General features: G+C 40.3%; 1 protein-coding gene across 11 annotated transcripts in view; it reads left to right on the top strand.

Annotated features, from left to right (window-relative positions):
• LOC135551751 (focal adhesion kinase 1-like) overlaps positions 1-22,500 on the top strand; it is a 242,328-nt gene that overhangs the window by 98,968 nt on the left and 120,860 nt on the right. For 10 of the 11 annotated variants that reach the window (XM_064982961.1, XM_064982959.1, XM_064982957.1 and 7 more), the window contains one exon: positions 19,869-20,107. In XM_064982961.1, coding sequence (XP_064839033.1) covers positions 19,901-20,107 — 207 coding nt within the window. In that variant the 5' untranslated portion in view covers positions 19,869-19,900. Of the gene's footprint in view, positions 1-19,868; positions 20,108-22,500 lie in introns of those variants that run through there. The other variant, XM_064982962.1, reaches the window with a different exon arrangement.

Genomic DNA, 22,500 nt, shown 5'->3' with positions numbered 1-22,500 from the left:
GACAAGAGAGGAAGGAGAAGAGAGAAAAGAGAGGAAGGAGAAGAGAGAAAAGAGAGGAAGGAGAAGAGAGAAAGGAGAAGAGAGGAAGGAGAAGAGAGTGAGGAAGGAGAGGAAGGAGAAGAGAGGAAAGAGGAAGGAGAGTAAGGAGAAGAGAGGAAGGAGAATAGAGAAAAGAGAGGAAGGAGAGGAAGGAGAAGAGAGGAAGGAGAAGAGAGGAAGGAGAAGAGAGGAAGGAGAAGAGAGGAAGGAGAAGAGAGAAAAGAGAGGAAGGAGAAGAGAGTAAGGAGAAGAGAGTGAGGAAGGAGAGGAAGGAGAAGAGAGGAAAGAGGAAGGAGAAGAGAGGAAGGAGAAGAGAGGAAAGAGGAAGGAGAAGAGAGGAAGGAGAAGAGAGTAAGTAGAATAGAGTAAGGAGAAGATAGGAAGGAGAAGAGAGAAAAGAGAGGAAGGAGAAGAGAGAAAAGAGAGGAAGGAGAAGAGAGAAAAGAGAGGAAGGAAAAGAGAGGAAGGAGAAGAAGGAGAAGAGAGGAAGGAGAAGAAGGAGAAGAGAGGAAGGAGAAGAGAGGAAGGAGAAGAGAGGAAGGAGAGGAAGGAGAAGAGAGGAAGGAGAGGAAGGAGAAGAGAGAAAAGAGAGTAAGGAGAAGAGAGTAAGGAGAAGAGAGTGAGGAAGGAGAGGAAGGAGAAGAGAGGAAAGAGGAAGGAGAGTAAGGAGAAGAGAGTAAGGAGAAGAGTAAGGAGAAGAGAGTGAGGAAGGAGAGGAGGGAGGAAAGAGGAAGGAGAAGACCGGAAGGAGAAGACCGGAAGGAGAGTAAGGAGAAGAGAGTAAGTAGAATAGAGTAAGGAGAAGATAGGAAGGAGAAGAGAGAAAAGAGAGGAAGGAGAAGAGAGAGGAAGGAGAAGAGAGGAAGGAGAGGAAGGAGAAGAGAGAAAAGAGAGGAAGGAAAATAGAGGAAGGAAGGAAAAGACAAAAGAGAGAAGGAGAAGGAAATGCGGACAGAAAATAGAGAAAGAAGGGGCGCCTGAAAAAATAAAGATTCTCAGGTGACATAGTTAGTTGCTTGTGTGTCAGTCTTAGGTTTCCAGTTTGTTTGCGTTTTCAAATGTTATCCGACTGTGTAATTGTTAGATGGGATCAATTAAATTGGTTGTTGTTTTCATGGTGGCTGTTGCCTTCATGTAAGGACGTCGTTGCTCTCTCTACTCTGTATTAGATGGCGGTCTTCTACTGTATGCATTTTACTGTGTGAATGTGATGTATCCCTCCCTGGTCCAGGGTTGTGTGTGATTGGCGTGATTGGCTGGGTTTGATGTAGTGCAGCTCAGGGAGGTTATGGGCCGTGTTTATGAGAAGCACAAGCTGGGCCCGTACAACTGCTGTTGTCATGACTACATAGCTACCTCTTACCTGATCATTAGTTATTATGCATTATCAGATACAGTGACATGGGGATTGTGACCAGTATGACATCCTATAAGCATACTTTATTCTGAGACTGGGGTAGTTTAGATATGATTCAACTGGCTGGGGTAGTGTAGATATGATTCAACTGGCTGGGGTAGTGTAGATATGATTCAACTGGCTGGGGTAGTGTAGATATGATTCAACTGGCTGGGATAGTGTAGATATGATTCAACTGGCTGGGGTAGTGTAGATATGATTCAACTGGCTGGGATAGTGTAGATATGATTCAACTGGCTGGGATAGTGTAGATATGATTCAACTGGCTGGGGTAGTTTAGATATGATTCAACTGGCTGGGGTAGTGTAGATATGATTCAACTGGCTGGGATAGTGTAGATATGATTCAACTGGCTGGGGTAGTGTAGATATGATTCAACTGGCTGGGATAGTGTAGATATGATTCAACTGGCTGGGGTAGTGTAGATATGATTCAACTGGCTGGGATAGTGTAGATATGATTCAACTGGCTGGGATAGTGTAGATATGATTCAACTGGCTGGGGTAGTGTAGATATGATTCAACTGGCTGGGATAGTGTAGATATGATTCAACTGGCTGGGGTAGTGTAGATATGATTCAACTGGCTGGGATAGTGTAGATATGATTCAACTGGCTGGGGTAGTGTAGATAGGATTCATTCGGCTGGGGTAGTGTAGATATAATTCAACTGGCTGGGATAGTGTAGATATGATTCATTCGGCTGGGGTAGTGTAGATATGATTCAACTGGCTGGGATAGTGTAGATAGGATTCAACTGGCTGGGTTGGTGTAGATATGATTCAACTGGCTAATAGATCAGTGTAACGGTTGTTGGAAGGAGAGGACCAAGGTGCAGCGTGATATGTGTCCATATTTATTAAATGAACACTGAAATAACAAGGAGAATGACTGAAACAGTTCTGGCTGGTGCAGACACACAACAGAAAACAACTACCCACAAAACCCATGTGGGCAAGAGCTACCTAAGTATGGTTCTCAGAGACAACAACAGACAGCTGTCCCTGATTGAGAACCATACCCGGCCAAAAACAAAGAAATACAAAAACATAGAAAAAAATAACATAGAACGCACACCCTAGTCACACCCTGGCCTAACCAAAATAGAGAATAAAAAGCCTGTCTATGGCCAGTGTGTGACAATCAGTTTGAAAATAACTTTGAAGTCCTTCCTGTAACTCTTTGTTTTCTACCAACAAAAGGGTTCATGATCTGTTTAAGGATGTAATGAAATGTAAACACAGTTTGGACACAGCGCAGGAGCTAAAGGGTGCAAATGTCACCAGCCAGACCGCATTCAAAACCATGTCTGAGGATTTCGCAATTTTCCTAACACTTGACAAGCACTCTTTCCAAAGGGGACTACCTCGAAAACCAATCGAGGCGCAATACATTTGAATTGATGGAATTGAGGATGTAAAGACTGAAACTCGGCATGACACAGAAGTCAAGTTCAAGAAACTTCTGGCAGATCATCACAACCTGGATCCTAAATTTATGGAGATGGAGATGGTCAGATTAACTCAAATTGGATCCTAAACTCATGGAGATGGAGAGGGTCAGATTAACTCAAATTGGATCCTAAACTCATGGAGATGGAGAGGGTCAGATCAACTCAAACTGGATCCTAAACTCATGGAGCTGGAGATGGTCAGATTAACTCAAACTGGATCCTAAACTCATGGAGATGGAGAGGGTCAGATTAACTCAAACCGGAGACACCTGAAACCCCACCTCTTTAAGGAATACCTAGGATAGGATAAAGTAATCCTTCTCACCCCCCCCCTTAAATGATTTAGATGCACTATTGTAAAGTGGCTGTTCCACTGGATGTCATAAGGTGAATTCACCAATTTGTAAGTCGCTCTGGATAAGAGCGTCTGCCAAATGACTTAAATGTAAATGTAAACTGGATCCTAAACTCATGGAGATGGAGAGGGTGCATAGCAATGGCACTTCCTTCCCCAATAGACGGCCCAGATCTATAGTGGTGAAACTGCTCAGGTTCAAAGACAAGGAGGGGATTCTCAGGAGAGCCAAGTGCCTGAAGGGAACCAACATCTTCATCAATTCAGACTTCTCCGAAAAGGTAAACATCAAAAGAAAGGAACTGCTGCCACGACTAATTCAAGAACAGAAGAAAGGTAACATCGCATACCTGAAGTATGATCAGCTGGTCGTTCACCCCGCCTCTTGTAGGCCTATGGCAAGTGACTCCGCTACAGTCAACTGACTCACACACACACACGCCCACATAGACAGACACACATATTTATTCTACTTTATTCATGTGTTTCACCTAGCCTCGTGACCTAAAACACACACTGTTCTTATAGTCTTCAGTGGTGTCATGAGGACTGTGTCAATGTGGCTTCCATAGGAAGTGCACCCCATTGATCAAACTAACATCAAATGTGTGGTTGTATTGGACATGTGAGGCATGCATTTCAGTTTCCTTTCCACTCTCTGGATGATTCCCACTGTGTATCTCTCTTAGTTGGGCAGGATATCAACCCTGATGACATGGTCTCTAACCCGTTAGATATTAATGAAACCAAGGACATCAACCCTGATAACATGGTCTCTAACCCGTTAGATATTAATGAAGCCAAGGATATCAACCCTGATAACATGGTCTTTAACCCGTTAGATATTAATGAAGCCAAGGATATCAACCCTGATAACATGGTCTCTAACCCGTTAGATATTAATGAAGCCAAGGATATCAACCCTGATAACATGGTCTTTAACCCGTTAGATATTAATGAAGCCAAGGATATCAACCCTGATAACATGGTCTTTAACCCGTTAGATATTAATGAAGCCAAGGATATCAACCCTGATAACATGGTCTTTAACCCGTTAGATATTAATGAAGCCAAGGATATCAACCCTGATAACATGGTCTTTAACCCGTTAGATATTAATGAAGCCAAGGATATCAACCCTGATAACATGGTCTCTAACCCGTTAGATATTAATGAAGCCAAGGATATCAACCCTGATAACATGGTCTTTAACCCGTTAGATATTAATGAAGACAAGGATATCAACCCTGATAACATGGTCTTTAACCCGTTAGATATTAATGAAGCCAAGGATATCAACCCTGATAACATGGTCTCTAACCCGTTAGATATTAATGAAGCCAAGGATATCAACCCTGATAACATGGTCTTTAACCCGTTAGATATTAATGAAGCCAAGGATATCAACCCTTATAACATGGTCTTTAACCCGTTAGATATTAATGAAGCCAAGGATATCAACCCTGATAACATGGTCTTTAACCCGTTAGATATTAATGAAGCCAAGGATATCAACCCTGATAACATGGTCTTTAACCCGTTAGATATTAATGAAGCCAAGGATATCAACCCTGATAACATGGTCTCTAACCCGTTAGATATTAATGAAGCCAAGGATATCAACCCTGATAACATGGTCTTTAACCCGTTAGATATTAATGAAGCCAAGGATATCAACCCTGATAACATGGTCTTTAACCCGTTAGATATTAATGAAGCCAAGGATATCAACCCTGATAACATGGTCTTTAACCCGTTAGATATTAATGAAGCCAAGGATATCAACCCTGATAACATGGTCTTTAACCCGTTAGATATTAATGAAGCCAAGGATATCAACCCTGATAACATGGTCTCTAACCCGTTAGATATTAATGAAGCCAAGGATATCAACCCTGATAACATGGTCTTTAACCCGTTAGATATTAATGAAGACAAGGATATCAACCCTGATAACATGGTCTTTAACCCGTTAGATATTAATGAAGCCAAGGATATCAACCCTGATAACATGGTCTCTAACCCGTTAGATATTAATGAAGCCAAGGATATCAACCCTGATAACATGGTCTTTAACCCGTTAGATATTAATGAAGCCAAGGATATCAACCCTGATAACATGGTCTTTAACCCGTTAGATATTAATGAAGCCAAGGATATCAACCCTGATAACATGGTCTTTAACCCGTTAGATATTAATGAAGCCAAGGATATCAACCCTGATAACATGGTCTTTAACCCGTTAGATATTAATGAAGCCAAGGATATCAACCCTGATATGGTCTTTAACCCTTTAGATATTAATGAAGCCAAGGATATCAACCCTGATAACATGGTCTCTAACCCGTTAGATATTAATGAAGCCAAGGATATCAACCCTGATAACATGGTCTTTAACCCGTTAGATATTAATGAAGCCGAGGATATCAACCCTGATAACATGGTCTTTAACCCGTTAGATATTAATGAAGCCAAGGATATCAACCCTGATAACATGGTCTTTAACCCGTTAGATATTAATGAAGCCAAGGATATCAACCCTGATAACATGGTCTCTAACCCGTTAGATATTAATGAAGCCAAGGATATCAACCCTGATAACATGGTCTTTAACCCGTTAGATATTAATGAAGCCAAGGATATCAACCCTGATAACATGGTCTTTAACCCGTTAGATATTAATGAAGCCAAGGATATCAACCCTGATAACATGGTCTTTAACCCGTTAGATATTAATGAAGCCAAAGATATCAACCCTGATAACATGGTCTTTAACCCGTTAGATATTAATGAAGCCAAGGATATCAACCCTGATAACATGGTCTTTAACCCGTTAGATATTAATGAAGCCAAGGATATCAACCCTGATAACATGCTCTTTAACCCGTTAGATATTAATGAAGCCAAGGATATCAACCCTGATAACATGGTCTTTAACCCATTAGATATTAATGAAGACAAGGATATCAACCCTGATAACATGGTCTTTAACCCGTTAGATATTAATGAAGCCAAGGATATCAACCCTGATAACATGGTCTTTAACCCGTTAGATATTAATGAAGCCAAGGATATCAACCCTGATAACATGGTCTTTAACCCGTTAGATATTAATGAAGCCAAGGATATCAACCCTGATAACATGGTCTTCAACCCGTTAGATATTAATGAAGCCAAGGATATCAACCCTGATAACATGGTCTTCAACCCGTTAGATATTAATGAAGTCGAGGATATCAACCCTGATAACATGGTCTCTAACCCGTTAGATATTAATGAAGACAAGGATATCAACCCTTATAACATGGTCTTTAACCCGTTAGATATTAATGAAGTCGAGGATATCAACCCTGATAACATGGTCTTCAACCCGTTAGATATTAATGAAGTCGAGGATATCAACCCTGATAACATGGTCTCTAACCCGTTAGATATTAATGAAGCCAAGGATATCAACCCTGATAACATGGTCTTTAACCCGTTAGATATTAATGAAGCCAAGGATATCAACCCTGATAACATGGTCTTTAACCCGTTAGATATTAATGAAGCCAAGGATATCAACCCTGATAACATGGTCTTTAACCCGTTAGATATTAATGAAGCCAAGGATATCAACCCTGATAACATGGTCTTTAACCCGTTAGATATTAATGAAGCCAAGGATATCAACCCTGATAACATGGTCTTTAACCCGTTAGATATTAATGAAGCCAAGGATATCAACCCTGATAACATGGTCTTTAACCCGTTAGATATTAATGAAGCCAACGATATCAACCCTGATAACATGGTCTTTAACCCGTTAGATATTAATGAAGCCAAGGATATCAACCCTGATAACATGGTCTTTAACCCGTTAGATATTAATGAAGCCAAGGATATCAACCCTGATAACATGGTCTCTAACCCATTAGATATTAATGAAGCCAAGGATATCAACCCTGATAACATGGTCTTTAACCCGTTAGATATTAATGAAGCCAAGGATATCAACCCTGATAACATGGTCTTTAACCCGTTAGATATTAATGAAGCCAAGGATATCAACCCTGATAACATGGTCTCTAACCCATTAGATATTAATGAAGCCAAGGATATCAACCCTGATAACATGGTCTTTAACCCGTTAGATATTAATGAAGCCAAGGATATCAACCCTGATAACATGGTCTTTAACCCGTTAGATATTAATGAAGCCAAGGATATCAACCCTGATAACATGGTCTTTAACCCGTTAGATATTAATGAAGCCAAGGATATCAACCCTGATAACATGGTCTCTAACCCGTTAGATATTAATGAAGCCAAGGATATCAACCCTGATAACATGGTCTTTAACCCGTTAGATATTAATGAAGCCAAGGATATCAACCCTGATAACATGGTCTTTAACCCGTTAGATATTAATGAAGCCGAGGATATCAACCCTGATAACATGGTCTTTAACCCGTTAGATATTAATGAAGCCGAGGATATCAACCCTGATAACATGGTCTCTAACCCGTTAGATATTAATGAAGCCAAGGATATCAACCCTGATAACATGGTCTTTAACCCGTTAGATATTAATGAAGCCAAGGATATCAACCCTGATAACATGGTCTTTAACCCGTTAGATATTAATGAAGCCAAGGATATCAACCCTGATAACATGGTCTTTAACCCATTAGATATTAATGAAGCCAAGGATATCAACCCTGATAACACGGTCTTTAACCCGTTAGATATTAATGAAGCCAAGGATATCAACCCTGATAACATGGTCTTTAACCCGTTAGATATTAATGAAGCCAAGGATATCAACCCTGATAACATGGTCTTTAACCCGTTAGATATTAATGAAGCCGAGGATATCAACCCTGATAACATGGTCTTTAACCCGTTAGATATTAATGAAGCCAAGGATATCAACCCTGATAACATGGTCTCTAACCCGTTAGATATTAATGAAGCCGAGGATATCAACCCTGATAACATGGTCTTTAACCCGTTAGATATTAATGAAGCCGAGGATATCAACCCTGATAACATGGTCTTTAACCCGTTAGATATTAATGAAGCCAAGGATATCAACCCTGATAACATGGTCTCTAACCCGTTAGATATTAATGAAGCCAAGGATATCAACACTGATAACATGGTCTCTAACCCGTTAGATATTAATGAAGCCAAGGATATCAACCCTGATAACATGGTCTTTAACCCGTTAGATATTAATGAAGCCAAGGATATCAACCCTGATAACATGGTCTCTAACCCATTAGATATTAATGAAGCCAACGATATCAACCCTGATAACATGGTCTTTAACCCGTTAGATATTAATGAAGCCAAGGATATCAACCCTGATAACATGGTCTCTAACCCGTTAGATATTAATGAAGCCAAGGATATCAACCCTGATAACATGGTCTCTAACCCGTTAGATATTAATGAAGCCAAGGATATCAACCCTGATAACATGGTCTTTAACCCGTTAGATATTAATGAAGCCAAGGATATCAACCCTGATAACATGGTCTTTAACCCGTTAGATATTAATGAAGCCAAGGATATCAACCCTGATAACATGGTCTTTAACCCGTTAGATATTAATGAAGCCAACGATATCAACCCTGATAACATGGTCTTTAACCCGTTAGATATTGATGAAGCCAAAGATATCAACCCTGATAACATGGTCTTTAACCCGTTAGATATTAATGAAGCCAAGGATATCAACCCTGATAACATGGTCTTTAACCCGTTAGATATTAATGAAGCCAAAGATATCAACCCTGATAACATGGTCTCTAACCCATTAGATATTAATGAAGCCAAAGATATCAACCCTGATAACATGGTCTTTAACCCGTTAGATATTAATGAAGCCGAGGATATCAACCCTGATAACATGGTCTTTAACCCGTTAGATATTGATGAAGCCAAGGATATCAACCCTGATAACATGGTCTTTAACCCGTTAGATATTAATGAAGCCGAGGATATCAACCCTGATAACATGGTCTTTAACCCGTTAGATATTAATGAAGCCAAGGATATCAACCCTGATAACATGGTCTTTAACCCGTTAGATATTAATGAAGCCAAGGATATCAACCCTGATAACATGGTCTTTAACCCGTTAGATATTAATGAAGCCAAGGATATCAACCCTGATAACATGGTCTTTAACCCGTTAGATATTAATGAAGCCAAGGATATCAACCCTGATAACATGGTCTTTAACCCGTTAGATATTAATGAAGCCAAAGATATCAACCCTGATAACATGGTCTTTAACCCGTTAGATATTGATGAAGCCAAAGATATCAACCCTGATAACATGGTCTTTAACCCGTTAGATATTAATGAAGCCAAGGATATCAACCCTGATAACATGGTCTCTAACCCGTTAGATATTAATGAAGCCAAGGATATCAACCCTGATAACATGGTCTTTAACCCGTTAGATATTAATGAAGCCGAGGATATCAACCCTGATAACATGGTCTTTAACCCGTTAGATATTAATGAAGTCGAGGATATCAACCCTGATAACATGGTCTCTAACCCGTTAGATATTAATGAAGCCAACAATAAATATAATGATTGTGTTGATCCAGATTCAAATTTCCTGAAATTTACCGGAGATGAGTCTATCACTTGTGATTGCTATAATGGTAAAACTTCTTTGGGATAGTGGGTGGTATTTTTACGTCCGGATGAAAAGCATGTCCAAGGTAAACTGCCTGTTTCTCAGGCCCAGAAGCTAGGATGTGCATATAATTGGTAGATATAGATAGAAAACACTCCAACGTTTCTAAAACTGTTAAAGTCATGCTTGTGAGTATAACAGAACTTATTTGGCTGGCGAAACACAGAGGACAAACCATCCAGGATTTGTTTTTGAGATGACTGTGTTTTCAATTAGATTTCTATGGGATACTAGATTTATGAGGTATCTGGTTGCAGTTCCTATGGCTTCCACTAGATGTCAACAGTCTTTAGAAATTGGTTGATGTTTTTCCTTTGAGTAATGAAGAAGTAGCCCTTTCCTTTCTGGGTGTCGAGCCGTGGACTGTTTTGTTTGGGGCGCACAACCTGGAACTCGCTCCACTTTCACTTTATCCGCTATTGAACACAGTATATTCCACTATTGAACACAGTATATTCCATCTTAAATTTGATTATTTACATTTTAGGATACCTAAGGATGGATTAGTAAAGTTGTTTGAAATGTTTGGACAAAGTTTACAGGTAACTTATTAGATCATTTGTAGTCATGTCATGCAAGTTGGAACCGGTGTTTTTCTGAATCAAACACGCCAAATAAATGGACATTTTGGGGATCTAACGAAGGAATTAATAAATCAAAAGGACCATTTGTGATGTTTATGGGACATATTGGAGTGCCAACAGAAGAAGATCTTCAAAGGTAGGACATGAATTATATCGTTATTTCTGAGTTTTGTGTCGTGCCTGGCTGGGTGAAAAATGTCTGTCATGCATTTGTATGATGGGTCGCTGTCCAGATAATCGCATGATTTGCTTTCACCGTAAAGCCTTTTTGAAATCTGACACTGTGGCTGGATTAACAAGAAGTTAAACTTCATTTTGGTGTATTATTTAATATGAATTTGGCGCTCTGCCATTTTACTGGATGTTGTCAAATCGTTCCCGCCAACGGGATTTTGATCCATAAGAAGTTTTAAATTGCTTATCTAATTCCAAGACAAGCAAATTTTCGACCTTTTTTAAAACATTTGCATTCTTCCTAAAAATTCACAACCCCCTTGTTCATTATCTGTCTTCTCTCAGTCATGAATGTTCCATTGTTCCCCTTTCAGAAACATGGTTGACTGAAGAGACTCTTTATGACAGGTCTCCTTATAATGCTGTTCACCGCTGTAGAACATCAAGAGTGGGAGGAGGAGCGTCCATTTTTGTTCATAAATGTTTTAAGAGAGGACGTTGGACTTACATCTGATAACATTGATGTTGAATCTCTTTTCATAGAAATGCCTTTCTGTATTTGTGGTAAATAAAGTGGTAATTGGAATTATCTATCGGCCACCCAAGTCTGACATTGGTAGTTTCATTAATATTCTTGCATCACACTTGGATTTGATTAATAATGAAGCTAAAAATTACTCTTCTATTGGGTGATCACAACAAACTTATTTAAAAGTGAGAACCACTCACTGACATCTGACTTGTTGAATACTTTATACTCCAGCTATCTGTGTCCCCTCATCTATAAGCCCACAGACTGACCAGTTCACCTGTATCCCCTCATCTATAAGCCCACAAACTGACCAGTTCACCTGTATCCCCTCATCTATAAGCCCACAGACTGACCAGTTCACCTGTATCCCCTCATCTATAAGCCCACAGACTGACCAGTTCACCTGTATCCCCTCATCTATAAGCCCACAGACTGACCAGTTCACCTGTATCCCCTCATCTATAAGCCCACAGACTGACCAGTTCACCTGTATCCCCTCATCTATAAGCCCACAGACTGACCAGTTCACCTGTATCCCCTCATCTCTAAGCCCACAGACTGACCAGTTCACCTGTATCCCCTCATCTATAAGCCCACAGACTGACCAGCTCACCTGTATCCCCTCATCTATAAGCCCACAGACTGACCAGTTCACCTGTATCCCCTCATCTATAAGCCCACAGACTGACCAGTTCACCTGTATCCCCTCATCTATAAGCCCACAGACTGACCAGTTCACCTGTATCCCCTCATCTATAAGCCCACAGACTGACCAGTTCACCTGTATCCCCTCATCTATAAGCCCACAGACTGACCAGTTCACCTGTATCCCCTCATCTTTAAGCCCACAGACTGACCAGTTCACCTGTATCCCCTCATCTATAAGCCCACAGACTGACCAGTTCACCTGTATCCCCTCATCTATAAGCCCACAGACTGACCATGCTCACCACGCTGCACTTTGGTCTGCTTCCAACAACACCCGTGACTGAATCCTTGTAAAGTCAACAAGAAAAATAATCTATCAACTGTTGGAAAAGGCAACTATTACAACTATTTCATCTCAATGTATTGTTGGAAATAAGACCAATAATGACCCTGATGTTATTTCATGTGAATTTAATAATTTTTTTTGTGAATGTGGATTCATCTCTGTCAAAGAAAATAGAGAAACAATAATGAATACTCTCTTGGCATCTTTTTAGATTTATCCAAAGCGTTTGACACAGTTGATCATGAAATATTACATCCTAAATTGCATAGTTACGTTTTTCATGATTATACATGTAATTTGTGGTATGTTTATGATAGAGAACAATTTGTTTATGCAAACGTCTGTGCATCTACCAGGGCCAAGAGATCCTGTGGCGTCCCACAGGGTTCGGTAATTAGACCTTAATTCCTAATCTATATCAATGACTTAGCTGCTCTGTCTTCTACTGTACCTCCCATTCTCTTAGCTGATGATACCAATTAGATTTTATCACATAAGAATTTTGATTCACTGGTTAATGAATCCAACTCAGGCATGGCCAAATTTTCTGAATGGTTCCAGATAAACAAATTATATTTAAATGTAACTTTATTCCATTCACTAATAAGAATAATAAATATTGTATCCAAAAAAAATGAGCCAGAATCTCAATTGGTGGGAATGAAATTGAACAAGTCATGCCTAGTAGGATTCCTCTGAGGTCTAATTGATGACAAGTTATCCTGGAAAGATCATATTACATTTGTCTGCAGCAAAGTGATGAAATCTGGTATCATCAGAAAGATTAGTCGTTTGGTTCATCAGCCTTGATTCTCAACTCTACTATAGCTTTATTGACCCATATCTTATTTACTGTAATATTGTCTGGGCCAATACATATACTTCCTACCTACACAAATAACTCATCACAAAATACATTTGCTAAGCCTAGCAACCTCTGCTAATTACCTGGCTCCATCTGCAACTTTGTTTTAAGAAACTCAATATCTTGTCTATTTAAGACATTAATGTACACCAATTATGCACTTTTATCTACAAATAGTCATATCTCCCAGACAGTTTACCGAAACCCTTCAATGGATTCTTCCAGGTTAATTCTGAAGTCCATCTATATAACACAAGACACTGTGATCACCTTTACCCTGCCCACTGCCACACCTCACATAGTCAATTCTCTATCAGATACAGAGGTACCACACTCTGGAGTTCTTATCTTCACATCGCCAAAACATCATCATCACTCAACAACTTCAAGCGAAGACTGGGGGTCAGCCTGATGAACCAAACTACTCAGTAATCTCCTCCATGTAGACTAGAGGTCAGCCTGATGAACCAAACTACTCAGTAATCTCCATGTAGACTGGGGGTCAGCCTGATGAACCAAACTACTCAGTAATCTCCATGTAGACTGGGGTCAGCCTGATGAACCAAACTACTCAGTAATCTCCTCCATGAAGACTGGGGGTCAGCCTGATGAACCAAACTACTCAGTAATCTCCTCCATGAAGACTGGGGGTCAGCCTGATGAACCAAACTACTCAGTAATCTCCTCCATGAAGACTGGAGGTCAGCCTGATGAACCAAACTACTCAGTAATCTCCATGTAGACTGGGGGTCAGCCTGATGAACCAAACTACTCAGTAATCTCCATGAAGACTGGGGGTCAGCCTGATGAACCAAACTACTCAGTAATCTCCATGTAGACTGGGGGTCAGCCTGATGAACCAAACTACTCAGTAATCTCCATGAAGACTGGGGGTCAGCCTGATGAACCAAACTACTCAGTAATCTCCATGTAGACTAGAGGTCAGCCTGATGAACCAAACTACTCAGTAATCTCCATGTAGACTGGGGGTCAGCCTGATGAACCAAACTACTCAGTAATCTCCATGAAGACTGGGGGTCAGCCTGATGAACCAAACTACTCAGTAATCTCCTCCATGTAGACTGGGGGTCAGCCTGATGAACCAAACTACTCAGTAATCTCCTCCATGAAGACTGGGGGTCAGCCTGATGAACCAAACTACTCAGTAATCTCCTCCATGTAGACTGGGGGTCAGCCTGATGAACCAAACAACTCAGTAATCTCCTCCATGAAGACTGGGGGTCAGCCTGATGAACCAAACAACTCAGTAATCTCCTCCATGTAGACTGGGGGTCAGCCTGATGAACCAAACTACTCAGTAATCTCCATGAAGACTGGGGGTCAGCCTGATGAACCAAACTACTCAGTAATCTCCTCCATATAGCACACATGCACACACACATTTAGACAAAATAAATACTATTTGTTTTTTTCGTGATTACTTATAAATGTATTTATACATTTTAGAATTAGTAGGTTTGGGTGTCTGTTTTAACAAACCTTTTTTTATTTAGGTACTTACAGTGGTGTAGTGTAGTGTGGTGTGTAGTGTGGTGTGGTGTAGTTTTTTATGTGTATTGTTGTTTAATACTTGTTTTCTTTGGTGCAAATAAATTCAACTTAAAGTATAATATTTGATCTTCTGGCCAGCAACCCTCCCCCCCTCCATCCCCAGTGCTAACTACCGTTCTCTCTGTGACCAGCTGAATGTGTGTGTGACCGGTCTGTCCTGTGACGCCTCACCACAGGGGCGTGCTCTGTCCTCCTGTTCCCTGGACCATCATCTAATGCCTGTTAATAACATGGACAAACAGAACACACTGTCCAGCAGCAATGTAGCAGAGATTACATCTTGTGCCCCATATTGCTCACACACACACACACACACACACACAAACACGTCCACACACACATGCGTCCACACACACACCCACCCTGGCCACTGGGGAGAGAGAGAGGCTCAGCTTAGTGTGTGTTGGTTTGATACTAGCCAGGCATCTGAAAGCCCAGCCCTGTGTGTCTGTGTGTACCCTGTCTGAAGTAACAGGCCAGACCTCAGCTCAGACCTGTGTGTACCCTGTCTGAAGTAACAGGCCAGACCTCAGCTCAGACCTGTGTGTACTCTGTCTGAAGTAACAGGCCAGACCTCAGCTCAGACCTGTGTGTACCCTGTCTGAAGTAACAGGCCAGACCTCAGCTCAGACCTGTGTGTACCCTGTCTGAAGTAACAGGCCAGACCTCAGCTCAGACCTGTGTGTACCCTGTCTGAAGTAACAGGCCAGACCCCAGCTCAGACCTGTGTGTACCCTGTCTGAAGTAACAGGCCAGACCCCAGCTCAGACCGGGAGATTACTGCAGTGCACACTGTCTGTGACTTACTGTTGCCTAGCGCCTTTGGCTCTGTGGACGCCAGGATGAAAAAAATAAAAGCAGTGCACTTAAAGCTAGTGCCCCTGCTGTTTTCGTACTGTAGCCAGTGCTGTGGTGCAATGCCCACCGTCCGTGCTGCCAAACCTTGTATCCATTACAGTCCTTTTAAATGTATTAAGAAAACATATTTTAACTCTGCAGCTCTCTTTAAAGCTCACATGCTAAACCTTGTATCTGTGGCATTTCATTGGAGGCCAGATCCAGCAGAAGTCTCCTGTGTTCCATCGACCGGTGCTTAGTCACTATGTGGGTGCACTCTCACTTCTACCAGGGGAGGTTATTTTGGGCTTTTCCAGCCACATAGAGGGAACAGTGCTGCTGACACAAGCTGAATGCACATGTAGTATATTCCCCTAACAGCTCCACACTAGTTGTAGTATATTCCCCCAACAGCTCCACACTAGTTGTAGTATATTCCCCCAACACCTCCACACTAGTTGTAGTATATTCCCCCAACACCTCCACACTAGTTGTAGTATATTCCCCCAACACCTCCACACTAGTTGTAGTATATTCCCCCAACACCTCCACACTAGTTGTAGTATATTCCCCCAACACCTCCACACTAGTTGAAGTATATTCCCCCAACACCTCCACACTAGTTGTAGTATATTCCCCCAACACCTCCACACTAGTTGTAGTATATTCCCCCAACACCTCCACACTAGTTGTAGTATATTCCCCCAACACCTCCACACTAGTTGTAGTATATTCCCCCAACACCTCCACACTAGTTGTAGTATATTCCCCCAACACCTCCACACTAGTTGAAGTATATTCCCCCAACACCTCCACACTAGTTGTAGTATATTCCCCCAACACCTCCACACTAGTTGTAGTATATTCCCCCAACACCTCCACACTAGTTGAAGTATATTCCCCAACACCTCCACACTAGTTGTAGTATATTCCCCCAACACCTCCACACTAGTTGTAGTATATTCCCCCAACAGCTCCACACTAGTTGAAGTATATTCCCCCAACACCTCCACACTAGTTGAAGTACACTACCAGTCTAAAGTTTGGACACACCTACTCTTTCAAGGGTTTTTCTTTATTTTACTATTTTCTATGTTGTAGAATAAAAGGTGTATAAAAGGTATAGTGAGATGTGGTGTGTCAGGTAATTATGTTGTTATAGTGAGATGTGGTGTGTCAGGTAATTATGTTGTTATAGTGAGATGTGGTGTGTCAGGTAATTATGTTATTATAGTGAGATGTGGTGTGTCAGGTAATTATGTTATTATAGTGAGATGTGGTGTGTCAGGTAATTATGTTGTTATAGTGAGATGTGGTGTGTCAGGTAATTATGTTATTATAGTGAGATGTGGTGTGTCAGGTAATTATGTTGTTATAGTGAGATGTGGTGTGTCAGGTAATTATGTTATTATAGTGAGATGTGGTGTGTCAGGTAATTATGTTATTATAGTGAGATGTGGTGTGTCAGGTAATTATGTTGTTATAGTGAGATGTGGTGTGTCAGGTAATTATGTTATTATAGTGAGATGTGGTGTGTCAGGTAATTATGTTATTATAGTGAGATGTGGTGTGTCAGGTAATTATGTTGTTATAGTGAGATGTGGTGTGTCAGGTAATTATGTTGTTATAGTGAGATGTGGTGTGTCAGGTAATTATGTTGTTATAGTGAGATGTGGTGTGTCAGGTAATTATGTTGTTATAGTGAGATGTGGTGTGTCAGGTAATTATGTTATTATAGTGAGATGTGGTGTGTCAGGTAATTATGTTGTTATAGTGAGATGTGGTGTGTCAGGTAATTATGTTGTTATAGTGAGATGTGGTGTGTCAGGTAATTATGTTGTTATAGTGAGATGTGGTGTGTCAGGTAATTATGTTATTATAGTGAGATGTGGTGTGTCAGGTAATTATGTTGTTATAGTGAGATGTGGTGTGTCAGGTAATTATGTTGTTATAGTGAGATGTGGTGTGTCAGGTAATTATGTTGTTATAGTGAGATGTGGTGTGTCAGGTAATTATGTTGTTATAGTGAGATGTGGTGTGTCAGGTAATTATGTTGTTATAGTGAGATGTGGTGTGTCAGGTAATTATGTTATTATGTTATTATAGTGAGATGTGGTGTGTCAGGTAATTATGTTATTATAGTGAGATGTGGTGTGTCAGGTAATTATGTTGTTATAGTGAGATGTGGTGTGTCAGGTAATTATGTTATTATAGTGAGATGTGGTGTGTCAGGTAATTATGTTATTATAGTGAGATGTGGTGTGTCAGGTAATTATGTTATTATAGTGAGATGTGGTGTGTCAGGTAATTATGTTGTTATAGTGAGATGTGGTGTGTCAGGTAATTATGTTGTTATAGTGAGATGTGGTGTGTCAGGTAATTATGTTGTTATAGTGAGATGTGGTGTGTCAGGTAATTATGTTGTTATAGTGAGATGTGGTGTGTCAGGTAATTATGTTGTTATAGTGAGATGTGGTGTGTCAGGTAATTATGTTATTATAGTGAGATGTGGTGTGTCAGGTAATTATGTTTTTATAGTGAGATGTGGTGTGTCAGGTAATTATGTTATTATAGTGAGATGTGGTGTGTCAGGTAATTATGTTGTTATAGTGAGATGTGGTGTGTCAGGTAATTATGTTATTATAGTGAGATGTGGTGTGTCAGGTAATTATGTTGTTATAGTGAGATGTGGTGTGTCAGGTAATTATGTTATAGTGAGATGTGGTGTGTCAGGTAATTATGTTATTATAGTGAGATGTGGTGTGTCAGGTAATTATGTTGTTATAGTGAGATGTGGTGTGTCAGGTAATTATGTTATAGTGAGATGTGGTGTGTCAGGTAATTATGTTGTTATAGTGAGATGTGGTGTGTCAGGTAATTATGTTGTTATAGTGAGATGTGGTGTGTCAGGTAATTATGTTGTTATAGTGAGATGTGGTGTGTCAGGTAATTATGTTATTATAGTGAGATGTGGTGTGTCAGGTAATTATGTTATTATAGTGAGATGTGGTGTGTCAGGTAATTATGTTGTTATAGTGAGATGTGGTGTGTCAGGTAATTATGTTGTTATAGTGAGATGTGGTGTGTCAGGTAATTATGTTATTATAGTGAGATGTGGTGTGTCAGGTAATTATGTTGTTATAGTGAGATGTGGTGTGTCAGGTAATTATGTTGTTATAGTGAGATGTGGTGTGTCAGGTAATTATGTTGTTATAGTGAGATGTGGTGTGTCAGGTAATTATGTTATTATAGTGAGATGTGGTGTGTCAGGTAATTATGTTATTATAGTGAGATGTGGTGTGTCAGGTAATTATGTTGTTATAGTGAGATGTGGTGTGTCAGGTAATTATGTTGTTATAGTGAGATGTGGTGTGTCAGGTAATTATGTTATTATAGTGAGATGTGGTGTGTCAGGTAATTATGTTGTTATAGTGAGATGTGGTGTGTCAGGTAATTATGTTATTATAGTGAGATGTGGTGTGTCAGGTAATTATGTTATTATAGTGAGATGTGGTGTGTCAGGTAATTATGTTGTTATAGTGAGATGTGGTGTGTCAGGTAATTATGTTATTATAGTGAGATGTGGTGTGTCAGGTAATTATGTTATTATAGTGAGATGTGGTGTGTCAGGTAATTATGTTGTTATAGTGAGATGTGGTGTGTCAGGTAATTATGTTATTATAGTGAGATGTGGTGTGTCAGGTAATTATGTTATTATAGTGAGATGTGGTGTGTCAGGTAATTGTTTTCCGTGGAGTTCTCTGCTCCTTCTCAGTGTGTGAAGTGTGAGGAAAGACTGTTACACTTTATCACACCTTGCTGCATCGTGCATTATGGACCCTTTTCACACCTTGCTGCATCGTGCATTATGGACCCTTTTCACACCTTCGACTTGCTGATACATTTTTCACCGTGCTGCATAATTCTATCATAATTCATTATTATTAGAGGCTCAGTCAAGGTTGTTGAGAGAAAATGTTGACTTCCTATGCTTTATTTTTCAGGGATGATGTGTGATGTTTCTACTGTGTTCTCACCCAGTGTGTAACCATAGAATGAATATGAGTAGAACTGGGATCCCCAGTCACGTCAACGATGCCATAATGGGTGAACTGGTGGCCATTTTGAGTTTCCCCATATGATTATAAAAGGAATTCTAATTCTACGGTTCTTTTTTCTCTCTCTCCATCTCTCTCTATCTCTCTCTCCATCTCTCTCTATCTCTCTCTCCATCTCTCTCTCTATCTCTCTCTCCATCTCTCTCTATCTCTCTCTCTATCTCTCCATCTCTCTCTCCATCTCTCTCTCCATCTCTCTCTCCATCTCTCTCCATCTCTCTCACTTACAGAATATGACAGACACCTAGCGCACAGCAAAGGCATGGCGACAGCATACCTGGACCCCAACCTCAACCATGCCCTGGCTGGGGGGGCAAAGTCGCGCCTTAGCGCGGGCACAGGCACGGCCACAGAGCGAGCCCCCGGGGCTCCAGACAGGGTCCTGAAGGTGTTCCATCACTTCGAGAGCAACAGCGAGCACAGCACATGGGCCAGTAACATCCGCCATGGGGACGCCACCGATGTCAGGGTAAGACAGACGGCAAATGTCTAAACAGGGGTCACACACCCACTCAGTTGAAGTAGATGTTGCCACTAATCACAGGTCTGGGATCTGATTATCACACACGATGGAACAGCATCTGACCCTGCATCAGAACTAGAGCCAATCAGTGTAGACCCAGCTTTAACCTGCAACTCCTTTTACATTTACATTTAACATTATAGTCATTTAGCAGATGCTCTTATCGAGAGCGATTTACAGGAGCAATTAGGGTTAAGTGCCTTCCTCAAGGGCACATCAACAGATTTTTCACCGACTCAGGTCGGAGATTCGAACCAGCGACTTTTCGGTTTCTGCTGCCATGTAATGGATAATGGACTTATACATTTTTTGAGTAATATAATATTTTAGAGGTAACAATCTCCTAAATTAAAGCTAGACAGTCAGGGAGAATTTTAAATTCCAAAAACAATGAATTTTAGCAGTATTGATTTTGTTACGTTAAAGCAAATAGAACACCGCATGAGCCATGGCAAAATGTGTAGAGTTGCAGAAAATTGGCTTAAATATTCAGAAATGTCTCTACACTGCCAAGGTGGGGGGCCTGTACATTTATATCAACAAACCCTGTGTACACAGTCATGAAGAAGTGGTGTGTGTGTGTGTACCTGAATCTCCTACAAACACACACACAGACTGATACCCTCACTCTTGTTTGTATCTCTTGTTTGTATCTCTTTATTTTATTTCACTTAGTCCTGCCTAAGATTTTCACTGTACCTATCAATCACACCTGCATCCCTGTACATGTGACTGTTAAACACTGAATCTCTGAATCTCTCCTGTGCTGAAAGAGCATTAATCACTGTCTGGATGCAGTCGTTTGGCTGTTGGAGCCCAGTGTATTGTTGTGTATAGTCATTTTCCCGAAATTGACATTTGACCCTAAAATTATTTATTTTTCGCTAAATATCCTCTTGGATCAGTGAGATTAGGATCTGTACTTATCTATTTCATAATTATGTTTTTTTGATCAGATATTATGCCTTTTCCCACAATTTCCACAACATTCTCATTACCTCAACAGTCCAAAAAAGTTATTAACAAATCCATTTCTATATGATTCTTTTTTACATTGCTCCCCTAATGAAAAGTCCTGAGTTAAACATAACCCTGTCATTTTTTTACATTTAAAATGAAATTTAAAGTTATAATAAAATGAAATCAAACTTTTTCACAATTTGAGCTTTTTATCCGTTTTGGTAATGAGAATGCTCAGTTGAGGTAAAGGGGTTGTTTGAGGATAAGAACCTCATTCTGAAGGCATAAAAGGGAATTTATTAATTTAGCATTTACTACATTTACTACTCCTCTAGGTAAAGGAAAAATTGTAAGAAAATAATTTAATCTGGATGCATTTCTTTAATTCAAATTTGGGGTGAAAATATACAAAATACAGGTGCAAATGTACAATGTATTTAAAATAAGACGCTATACATCCTCAGAATGATAGTTGATTTTTGCCGGTGCATCATGGGTTTTGTAACTCAATTTGCTACAGAAATGTTTAAAACTGGTTTCATGAGAATCACCCAGCGGCTGCTGCTGTACAGAGACTATTGATTAGTGTTGCACATCAGAGCAGTGGTTCAGCAGCTTGTTGGTTTGTCAGTAGCTATATGTTAGTGAAGGTTCAGAGCACAATCGCTAGTTGCTTTTCATATTGGAATACCGTACTGTGATCGTTGTGTGGTTACGCTGCAACTGTCGAACTGCACTCCGACTCGATCTGCACACTTTCGCTAAGGCAGAGGTCTGTGTGTGTCTTCATCAGTAGGTGTTACAGATTCTCTTTTAACTGACGTTGCGGTGCCTTAGCTCGGTGATCTTTAGTGGCAGTCAACCTAGGTCTCACATAAGGCGCACCTGAGGCCTCAAAGAATGGCTAATTCCACAATACCATTCACACAGCTCATATACAGTAGGGCACACATTTAAACGTGTGTGAATTAACACCCTCTGTGACCAGCCTTGTCATTCCTCAGGTAGAGTCTTAAAAACCCTAGCCTGATCCCAGATCTGGTTGTGCAGGGTTTTTTTTTTAGCTCTTACGTTCATTGTCACGCATGCCAAAGGGGTTGGCAAGACAGCACAACCAGATCTAAAACCAGGCTATGCAAACACAAAATACATTTGAAAGAAATGTGGGTACATTTTCCCTGCCCTCACTGACAGACAGTGGTCTCAGGTGTGTGGTGGTGTGAAACTGGAAATTGATTCATGGCACCTAACTGTAGTAGTAGCAGCAGTAGTAGTAGCATAAATCCATAGATCTCATATTTCCTAGAGAAAGCAAACTATTGAAACTCCCGAATGACACCCACTTCCTTATGTAGTGCACTACTTTTGTCCAGAGCCCT

Source organism: Oncorhynchus masou, chromosome 13 (genome assembly GCF_036934945.1).
Source record: "Oncorhynchus masou masou isolate Uvic2021 chromosome 13, UVic_Omas_1.1, whole genome shotgun sequence".
In the NCBI taxonomy this organism is placed as follows: domain Eukaryota; kingdom Metazoa; phylum Chordata; class Actinopteri; order Salmoniformes; family Salmonidae; genus Oncorhynchus; species Oncorhynchus masou.
This window is presented reverse-complemented; position numbering and strand designations above follow the sequence as displayed.